The sequence below is a fragment of the Micropterus dolomieu genome, linkage group LG09, assembly GCF_021292245.1.
Source record: "Micropterus dolomieu isolate WLL.071019.BEF.003 ecotype Adirondacks linkage group LG09, ASM2129224v1, whole genome shotgun sequence".
NCBI lineage: Eukaryota > Metazoa > Chordata > Actinopteri > Centrarchiformes > Centrarchidae > Micropterus > Micropterus dolomieu.
This window is the reverse complement of record NC_060158.1, coordinates 666,228-677,367: the sequence shown is the minus strand read 5'-3', so window position 1 is coordinate 677,367 and position 11,140 is coordinate 666,228. Positions and strand designations below refer to the sequence as shown.

Sequence of the window (11,140 nt, the reverse complement as noted above, 5' to 3'; positions counted from 1 at the left end):
TAATTCTACCTGCTTTGACTCTCTGTACTGTAGGCATGTGGTTACATGTCCTTCTCGCTTTTGTAGATGAGCAAAGAAATTATATATATAATTTCTACTGTATATAAAAGTGGTCTGCATGAATAAAATCCTAACACACATGGAATTACTGAATTATGAACAGATAAATTATTATTGTCTCTAGTCAACTACTAGAAATTTGTCATTGAGCTGATGAAGAGCATGAAGTATGGAGACTCCTGGATCGGTCTACGCGCCACAAAAAAAAGGACACAAACAACATGGGTACAGGAATGGGAGGACAGCTCGCCGCTGACAGAAATGTGAGACATTTTAAAAGGTTTTTTGTTTCTATCACAATTCCACTAGTTACTAAAATAAGTCAGTTTTTAAAAGTAGGATGTAAACAAATAATACAAAAACATCAATACAGTTTATACCAATTTGCAAAATTTAATTAAGTGTTAAATAAGGTATTAAAAATGAAATTGCTATTTATTACTGCTAATATAAATATTTGAAGTGAAATCTAACTAAAAATAATCAGGAGTGATTTTATTTGTCCTACAGGTTCTGGGCAGCAGGATCGCCACAGTAGCCTTGAACCAGGATCGCCTTGAACCAGTACGCTGCAACAAGCTGCAATCAGGAAGGGAAATGGACACAGATTGTTAATTATGATCATAAGCGCTGGATCTGTGAGACAGAGATTTTCTGTATTCCTTGATGACAGAGGGGTGTGTAGTGTTGTCAAATCAGAACAGTTCACATTTTATTCTGTGTTGCATGCTAAACAACCTGGATTGCATAGATATTGTTCCTGTGCCCTGGCAGACTAGACTAAAAACTTCAGAGCTATTACAGAGTGACAAGCCTGGTTGGAAGCAAGCGTGAAGCTTCGGGTCAGCGATCTGATGCGAACGCGGAAGTCCCTGAAACCTGCATTCTATTTAACGGCCAGCAGGGGGCGACTCTTCTGGTTGCAAAAAGAAGTCCGTCTCTATCAGAAATAATGGTAAAATGAGGCTACTTCTCAGCTGAATAATTACCTCAAGTTAAGACTTTCATAATGAGTTTACGGTCTCAGTTGCTGGTTTTAAGTCTTCAATACAAAATGATGTTGACTTAGTAAATAATGGTCCTATTTATTTTTAAATAGACCATAAAGCAGAAGCAGAGTATGTTTCAGGGCGGGATTGTCTATGATTGACAAGTTGTTACCTTGGCGACCTGTCAATCAGGCAAGAGCCGGCTCGTACCTTCCGCCGTATTGTCACTTCCTGGTTGCACAAACTCAACATGGCGGAGTCTATGGTTGGCATTTTAGAGGTTAGATAGCTGGGAAGTTTAAGCATTATAACCTTATAGACAAATAACAAGTGTCTATTTCTCCTGAAGACCAAAGAATCCCTCCCACCCCAGTAGGGAGTACAGTAGACAGTGCTATGTGTTAAAATTGGCAACCATAACAAACCGCAAAGCAGCATGATAAAGTGCATCAAGAATAGTCAAGTTAAACACAGTTTGTCCTGAGGGTCGTTACAGAAAGGTCATAGGTCATAATCAAGTTCATTTAGTGTGGTGCATAAAGTTGATTTTATGTTTTAGTCTTTCCTTTATACCATTGGGAGAACTGGCCAGATGGACGCAGTAATATAAATGTGAGGGAGTCACTACAGTCATTGTCAGGATAATTTGCCTTATAGTAGTTAAAGTATGTTGTTAAATCATGTATTGACAGACAGATGCTCTAAGACCTTGTTCCAAAGCAGCATATGTATTCTAATCAATGATCAAAGGGTTAAGATTGTCATTGTAACTTTAGTCAACATTACAACTTGGTTGGAAAATGATATCTGTTTCTCTGTAGAAACATTTCCTGTTTTGGCCTGTTAATCTGTTGTGTGTGTGTACAAGGTGTGTCATGGTGTGAAAATGTGGTTAGATCTATTAATACACGCATATTGTTGTTGAAAGAAAACCTTGTATCTCCAAATTCTATCCTTTTTTTAAAAATTATTTTCAGTTTTCTACTCATGTATTAATATTGTTTGTATAAATTGTTTCACACAGTGAATCCAAAGATTTGACAACACAGTCTCCTTACTAAAGTTACAAAAAACACAAAACTGGATCCAGAAGAGTCAAATGAATAAAAAGTGTGTGTTTCTTTGCTGCTACTTCCTCAGTGTTCTCTACCGAAACCAGACAGATGTCACATCATGCAAGACTGTCAGCAGCATCAGTACAGTTTATTATGTTAATGAATTTATATCTATACAGTTAGTGCTAAGTATACTTGTACACAGCAAAGTTTTACAGCAGCACAGTGCAGTTACAGGAAGTGAAGTGCAGCTAGTGTTCAATTGTCTCAGTCCTATCAAGATGTCCTCAGATATTTCTGTCAAACCAGATTTCTCAAAGAAGGTGAGATACAACAGAAAGGTGCAGGAAGACAACATGGAGTGGGAGGAAAGAACGGTGGCTATCTACGAGAGTGCATACAATATCAGAAATGATCACACTGATCTTCAGTCACACAACGGAGGTAAGTGAGAAATTATGACAAATCAATATTCAAAGTTTCACTCAGTTCAGCTTGTTACACTTATATATATTTCCAATCCCATGGAACTGCGGCCTGTCAGAGTCAGAGTCAGTTTCTATTTATCTACAGTATAAAACATAATCCAAATAACTAAAGGAAACACAAAGGTTCATTCCATACATGTAATAAATGATTTCCTGTAGATGGTCAGACAGATTATGTTCAGAGTAAATGACTCATTTTAGGTGCTGTGTTGCTGTAATCTTCTGCCACTTTAGTCGAAATTGCCACAAAATATTTATGAACACAACCTCAATCTAATACTTTGGGCATTATTCATATTAGTTATGGTAAATATGACCATTGTATTCCCGCAACAGGAAATAATACTTTTAATACTTTTTTAATAATTCTTTACTCATGGTTTTGTTTCTCTGTGTTGTTGTATTATTAAAAATACAAAACTGACTTAATTTTGGGTTAACACGCGTTACTGAGATTGTAATGTGTATAATATTGGGATTTTATTTTAGTAATGCACTATATTACTGCATTAAAGCAAAAAGCAATACTTATTACTGTAATTGCATTACTTTTGTAACGCGTTACTCCCAACTAACAATCATTTCTGAGATCCAGAGAAGCATCAACTCAAGTAAAGACCATTTTACAAAAGAATGCAAAGTGCAACCACATAACAGGAAGACGTTAATACAGAGATTCAAGAGGAGATGATGCAAAGTCAGTTTAACACAGCTTTTAGTTGTGAGTCAGTTGTGCATTTTAATTGTCCTTTATAACTCTACATCTCAGATCGGTTCATATTTGCTTTACATCACTATAATAATTGGTCAACAAAACAGTCTTTATATGATTTGTTAAAATAATCAGTGGTTAGTAATGTTAAGACTCCATTTTACAGTTGTGAACAGATGTCGACCAACCACAGATGAAGGCAGTGAAGCTATTGAGTTAAAGGTTATGTAAACAGTGGGGGGATGATAACATGACGCATGTGGTTTTCCTTTAATGAACCCGCTCTCTGTGTGCTTTGCCACTTCCTCCAGCCGTCCAAAGCAGACCTTTCAGAGCTGCTGCATTTTGTCTTGGAGTGCTGTGCTTTCTGACGATAACTGGAATCATCCTCCTATACATACTTTGTAAGATAAAATTCACCCCACAACTACTGACAACCAAATACTAAACCGGTTCACAATGAATGTTTAGTAAAACTGGTACAACTGGTCTATGAAGCGCATTCATGAAATGTTTTCCACCAAAGGTTGCTCAGTTACACTAAAATGTACTTTCCAGTACCCCACAACCCTATCTAATGGAACAAGCCGCAAGAAGTTTCAGATTATGCGGTTCAAATGGTGCCAAATTCAGGCTTTAAACGATTAAGATTTTTAAAAATATAATGCCACGGCTCAGTAGGGAAACACTGTCAGTGTAAAGTGTACTAAAAACACATGAACTTTTGATGTAACGCCTTCAATGTGGGTAACTCAGACTAATGTAGCCTCATATTAGCTTTAGCTGAGCTTAAGAATACGCGTTTGCACGCAACAAAGACTATGGTTTTTGTGTCCCTAATTTTTACATTGCAGTCACACTAGGAGGGGAATTACTTAAATCGATTCTTTAAAAACCTTTACATCACATCTTTCACAGCAAAATATACCCTATACCTAAGAAACATTTTTCAGGATATCCTCTTTCACACCATTTTAGCACAGCTACTTGATGTTGTTGATGTGCATTTTAGTTCTTACTCACACGTCAGTAATCTGAAATCTGAAATAGAAAGTGATGTTTAATTATTTGAAAGTAACTTAATTCTGTCTTTAGTTTAAAGTAAATGAATTATTGTTGTTGGTGTGTTTCTTGTGTTGTTGCGGTTCTCACCAGATATTTCAGTCACTTTGGAAAAAGACCAGCTCCAGGGACAAATTTTAGGTAAACAAGGTTTCAATACAAATAAGTAAATTATTTAACATATAAATTTTCATATTGTCTAACTATTTTTTTTCCAATGTTTTTTTTTCACAAGACATGGCAGTCAACCACAGTCAGTTACAGAGCAGTTACGAGACACTGAGTAAAAATCACAGCCAGTTACAGGACGAAGTGAAGCAGCTTAAGAAAGAATCTGAAGGTAATAAAAGCTGCTGTATAAACCAATTCATACAATTTAACTCGACTCTGCCATTACTTTTCATCATAATTCTTTTAGAGCCTGTCCTCCACAGAAAAACTACCACATAGGTCGTTTAAGTCACACAACATTCCAACCTATGCTTACATTTATTGTGGCAGTGACCTCTAGTGGCCATACAAGGCAAACACATGACAAAAACAGTGACGAATTATTATTAGCCAGAAAGTGGAATTTTGGCGGTGGTGGTGGGTGGGGTGGAAGAATAGTAAGTTTGCCGCCCTTCACCCAGGAGACTGGCGTTCGATTCGAGTGTGAAACCACATTGTTGTTTTTAATGAAGTTAGCTACGTTAGCATTAGCATTAGTGTTAGCTATGTTAGAAACAAACAACAGTTGAACAGAAAAAAATACATAAAGCAAGAACATGTGATTTGCTCAAAAGCTCCAGAAAAGCTACAAAATGAACATTAGCTACATTAGTTTTGTAGCTTTAGCTAAACCTAAGTCAGTGTTTTTATGCATGTCAACAGGTTAACCTTCTTTTGTAGGTTTGGTCGGCCGTTATTGGAGGATACGCTCATATGAGCTGTATTTGGAACAGCACTGGTAGAAAGGCTCTATTTTATATGCTGCTATGAGTCGTTTATGGAGGTTGGTGAATACGACCTATGTTGTCGTTTAGGTTGGAGGACTTGTTCTTTTATGCTGTTGAACTGTTTTGCCATGTATTAATTTCTGTTACAAATGAGATACAAAACCTGAGTGTATTTTAGAGTTAACAACAAATGGCAGAAAATAGATATTCTTAGAAAATGAAACCACATATTTTATCAATTTAACAGGGAATGACATGAAATCCATCTTTAAAACATTTGTTTGAAATGAAGGGAAGTGGTGTCCTAAAGGATGGGAGAGATTTGGATGCAGCTGTTACCGTAAATTCAATGGGGAGAAAACTTGGTCTGACAGCAGATGGGACTGTTACACTAGAGGAGCACATCTGGTGATCATAAACAACGAAGAGGAACAGGTGAGTGTGTTTGTTACTGAGTGTGTGATCTTAGATGTAGCTGCCAGTGATCTGTTACTTCTGTTTTTGACCTGCAGCCAGTCGGCTTCCTATGACGAAGCATTAGGGCCACAAATATATATTCTATATAGACACGTAAAGTTCAGACCACAGTGTAAAAGCTCTCTAGCTCTGTGTGTATGTGCTCCTCTCTGTATCTGACTGCCTGGGCTCAACAGAAGGACCTGAGTGTGTGTAAGCAAGCATTTGTGCTGTTGGGCAGAGGTAGGACACACAGCAGAGTGAGGGAGCACAGTAAGACAGTGCACAGTAAGAACGCCCTGTCTCTAGCACACAGCACAAAAGACACCAGCTCACCAGGACATTCCACAAAGTCAGGTTATGGTTGAGATATTATGATCAGCAGTAAGCACGCCAAGGCCACAGAGAGGGGGAGCAGCGTAGCCGGGCCGAGAACGCAACAGTCAGTGAAATAAAAGTGACAATCCACCAAAATGCTGAAAGGTCAGAAGATGATAAGAGACACCAAATATATACAGCCAAGAGGTGATGTAGGATTGCTCATTTGCTTTGTAGGATCAATAGATTTGACGTATTTTTTACTTTTGATACTTATGAACTTTTAAACCAGATACTTTTTCACTTTTACTTGAGTAGTATTTTACTGGATGACTTTTATTTGAGTAACATTTTAGTGTGGTATCTGTACTTTTACTTAAGTAGGAACATTTAGTACTTTTTCCCACCACTGAACAATGGTTATTCTACAAGAGGAGCTGAATTCCATCAGTCCTCTGAGTGTTTCTGATTTATGCACCACTGATGAACTGAAAAGTTGCCACAGATTTTCTTTTTCCTTCAGACTTTTCAGACATCACACATGTACCACAATAGAATTACTGAATTATGAACAGAGAAATGATTATTGTCTCTTGTCAACTACTAGAAATATGTCACTGAGCTGAACAAGGATGGAGACTCCTGGATTGGTCTACGGGCCACAGAACGGTCACAAACAGGATGGAAATGGAAATGGGTGGACGACTCGCCGCTGACAGTACAGTGAGACGCTTTTAAAGATTCCATCACAATTCATTTTGTTAAGTCATTTAAAATAAGTTTTTTAAAATTAGATGAAAACAAATGAAAAAAATGATGTGCTAAACACGTTATTATATATATAGAATATATAGAATATTTCAAGTAAAATCCAACAGCTTCCTTCAAATTGAAAATAATCAGGAGTGACAACATTTTATTTCTCCTACAGGTTCTGGGCCACAGGATTGCCACAGCAGCCCGGGGACCAGTACGCTGCAGTATGCTGCGATAAACAAGGAAAATGGACAGAGAGTAATCAAAATGACAATAAGAGCTGGATCTGTGAGAAAGACATTTCCTGATTTTGATGACAGAGGGATGTGTAGTGTTGGGATCAACTTTGTCATATTAGACAAATTCACATTTCACATTTGTTCAGTTGTATATTCTGTGTCGCATGCTAAACAAATTGGATTATTTAGAAATAGTTCATCTGCCCTACATAGTGAACTGTCTGGTTGGAAGTCAGTGTTGGCCAGTAGCGTCGCTACAAGTAGCGCCGTTACTAGTTTAACTACAGTTGAATGAAATAGCTTTTCAGTAGCAAAACTCTTTTATTTGACCGAATAGCGTAGTAGTGTCCACACGCTACATTTTCTCGAGCATTTTTGAAGGATCGGTAAGTGACGTCTCCGCCACACACAACCCTGTATGTGTAGCTAGCGGAAGCACTTGAGTACAATACTAATAATTAATAAACAATGAAATGACATTATTAAAACTAAAGAAAGAGGAAAAAAATACCAAAACCAAACACAAAACATGTTACATTGAAAATGTGTCTTGCTTTTTGACAAGCACTAGAATTTTTCAAAGGAACAATTATTAAAATCACAAACAATATTAATGATAATGTGATCATTTTGCAGTAACTTTATACAAACAATGATTCTCAGTTTGCTGCATGAGGAATACATTTTGCTGCAATGATGGCAGTAAGTAGGAGAGTTTCTGTGTGATTCAGCTCTCTCGCGCACACACTTACTGCTTGTAGCAGGTTTTTATTCTTTCTTCTTTTGCTACTGTGGAATGAAGTAGGTTCAATATGAACAAGGCCTATAAAAGCTGCTTCCACAGACCACTTACTGATGGAGTTACACTTGGGAAGAGTAAAGACTGAATGTGTTTTGAAGAGACAGATGCATCTGACGGTGAATCAAATGTCAATCCATCTTGAATGCTTGGCTGCGTTTACAATTGGGTTTTTTGCTATTCAAAAACTATCCAATCCACACAAGATGCTTTAACTGGCCAAGTATAAAGTGTTTTGGTAGCAGAATGTCAACTTAATTTTAACTACAACGCAATTGTCATCCATGGATACTGTGGAAATAAATGTTCATCAAACCTTTAAACTTGTCATTTCATATTGAGAAAGTACCTAGGCTACATGTTGTCTTTCTGCATGCAAGTTTTTGGGCAGCCACAAATAAAGGCAGTCTGTGTCTGAACAAACTTCTGCTGCACTCAGGCAGCCTCATCAACAAAGGCTGTAACTGTATACAGTAAAGATATACAAGATAGTTAAATGATAACTTGCTGTTATCCCTGGTTATCCTGGTTAATAATAAGGTACAGTTATTTAGGAAATTGTCTTAAAAGTAAGTAGTTGTAACTTCTCTGGCCTCTGACCTCTGGTGGACAGCACCCTATGTGGGGTTACAGACAGACACCACCCCGGTGGGGGAGAGCACGTCAGATGCTTCTCTGAACTTCCTTACCAAACTTGCTTTATAGAAAGACCCTCACTGGAATGCAGCAGGGGTTCTTCTTTGTAATCGGTGCAAGGTGTCCTAATTCTATCTCCAATTTGCCAAACCAACGTCAATCTGCGCCTGCAACACCGTCTTCTGCTGCCACCTTGCTTCACCACAGCAAGGTGTTCTGCTAACCGGGTGATTTGTCCTCTCTATCACCACTTGAGTTTAAATTTGTCACTGCTTCAACACCTGCTGCTTCCATTAATGGTCACTCTTATGTTGTTTAATTCTGTCACTGTAACATCATTGTAGGTGTAGTCAACATTTTATTGCATTATTGTCGTGTCTTGTATCCATTAGTAGTGTTAGTAATAAATGTTTAAATATAAAGTTGTTGCCTTGTTTTCTGTAAGTTATGGTCAGTCATTTTACACATCCAGTTCCTTCGCCCTACCGAATTTTAATTCCCAAACCAAATGCGTTACAGACGCTCTTGACTGATCAACAAGAGAAAATGTTTGAGTTTTGTTGTGTGGACTTATTATAAAGCTGGACGAAAATTAAAGTGGTTCCACTTAATACTTGTTATTAATGCTGTACTTCCCCTATATTGAGTTTAAAATTAATATTATGGTTGAGCATTCTTGAAGCTGCTGCTGTTCCTTGTGTGTGTTGTTACAACACAACAATAGCTATATTGTGGATTATCAAACTGTTGATACAGTTGCTGTGAAGCTAACATGTAGAAAGGATGAGACGGTCACAGAGCCAGCACACCAGCTCCAGACAGTGCTACTCACAACTATCCAGCTATTATAGCAAACATCACAACAACAGCATGTCAAGGTGAACTGGAATGTAAGCTGAATGTCCGTGGGCAAGTCATTTACTGTTAACTAACACACAAATCAAGGCTGGGATAATGTTGTGTGACGCGGTCACTTTGTTTGTTTATTACATTCACATTTATTCGTTTAGCTGACGCTTTTATCCAAAGCGACTTAAAATCGCTATTTTATGTCGCTATTTAGGTCGCACGCCTCTGGAGCAACTAGGAGGAGTTGAGTGTCTTGCCTGGGTCTCTCACACCAAAGGCACATGTCTTATGTAGCAGATCTCGGCTACGTAAAATTTTAATACAGTTATGAAAATTAATATTTCCGGGAATATCAATTTATACCTCGAAATTAGGAGCACCACCTAAAGATTTGCTTGTCCGCCCAAGGCTTTAGGTCCTTGAATATAGCCTGAGAATTATACCGAGTTCGGTTAATTCATTAGTTGTTATTCTGAAATCGTAAGGTCAATCAGTCAGTCTCAGATCTGAGCGTAAGTTCTGTGTATAGGGACTCTAGATTCTGAATAACACACACACATACATCGCTGTGCTCAAAGTGAATTTATTAACTAACAAAAGAGAGTACAATAGTGGGTAAATGTGGTGATATTACAGGGATAACAGTTAATATGACAACAAGGAGGTACTAAAAAGGGTAGGCTATGTAAGGTTCGATGGAATTTCAGTTTATATTGTAGAGGGAGAGAATTCTACGAGTATGAGGGAACGAATGACCGAAATTGGGTTGCAGATTTAGTTTGACTAATCTAAGGGTTATTAACTGTGGATGGAGCCCATAGAACACCAACGAGTCACAGAGTGTTGTTTGTTTTGGCCTACCGTTGCCGCAGGTCCCGTGGCGAGGCTCGACTGCCGGTTGGCTCGGGAAGTCGGTTCTGGCCCGACCCCAGTGGCGTTTTCGAGTTGGGTTGAAACCGGTGGATTGGTTCCGGAGTCCTCTTGTGGGAAGCGCTTGCAGCAACGGGCTGTCAGCCAAGGCTTTTGCTCTGATCTCAGTTCGTTTGGTGTCGCTATAGGGCCCACTCAGGGTTTTGGTCGTCAGAGCCGTAGTTTCATTTATTCAAGGCCATAAATGAAGGCTTCTGAGTTTCTGGTCCAAAGTTGCTCCCAACGGTCGGATGAGGTTGCAACAACAAAATCAAATAAACTCACGCATTCACCGTAGGTTCGCGAGGCCTCGGGAATATAGGCTATTTAATGTTGCTGAGGTTTAACAGGCAGCTCCAAACAAAATAAAGAAAATCAAATCTCCCGCTGAGAAATTTGTAATTCAGGGTCGTAGCTTTCTCAGCTCCTCTGAAGGAGATTTAAGTACGAAACAAAAATCGGAATTTCAAAAGTAAAGGAAGTTAAGAGAACGTATACGTTTAGTTTCAAGAAAGTTTAAACGAAGAGTTTTGAACAGGCAAGAAGAAGGAACAAAAGACAGCAAGGCCTTTTTATTGATTCCGCTAGGTAGTGACGTCAATTTTGGGGATGGTCTCACAAACGTCGTTAAGGTGTTAATTTTTGGGATAAAGAAATATACGTCGCGCGTATTTCTCTTTGATCTCTCTCTCCACAATAACGACATTTGGAAAAATACTTAGTTCTAAACATTCGGATAAAGACAGTTAAAACAAGGCTAAACACTATGAAAAAAAGTTATAATGGTTATATAAAACGTAACAAAGCTTGATTACATGTCCTCAGTATACTTGCTGGTTACTGGTTTTAACTCATGAGACAATTTAGATGTAAG

The 11,140-nt window shown here is 38.2% G+C and overlaps 2 protein-coding genes across 13 annotated transcripts in view; one reads left to right on the top strand and one right to left on the bottom strand.

Annotated features, from left to right (window-relative positions):
* The window catches only part of LOC123976249 (collagen alpha-1(XIV) chain-like), a 270,666-nt gene that overhangs the window by 111,488 nt on the left and 148,038 nt on the right, over nucleotides 1-11,140 (bottom strand). The window lies entirely within an intron of this gene.
* On the top strand, nucleotides 1,170-7,596 carry LOC123976251 (CD209 antigen-like protein E). 4 transcript variants are annotated; one of them, XM_046058239.1, is made up of 7 exons: nucleotides 1,170-2,548; nucleotides 3,616-3,708; nucleotides 4,460-4,507; nucleotides 4,602-4,706; nucleotides 5,597-5,739; nucleotides 6,686-6,801; nucleotides 7,010-7,596. In XM_046058239.1, the coding sequence occupies exons 1-7, from the start codon at nucleotides 2,149-2,151 to the stop codon at nucleotides 7,140-7,142; spliced, it is 1,038 nt and encodes a 345-aa protein (XP_045914195.1). In that variant the 5' UTR covers nucleotides 1,170-2,148; the 3' UTR covers nucleotides 7,143-7,596. The 4 variants fall into 4 exon arrangements, with proteins under 4 accessions (XP_045914195.1, XP_045914194.1, XP_045914197.1 ...); XM_046058238.1 differs by having other exon boundaries at nucleotides 4,599-4,706; XM_046058241.1 differs by lacking the exon at nucleotides 3,616-3,708.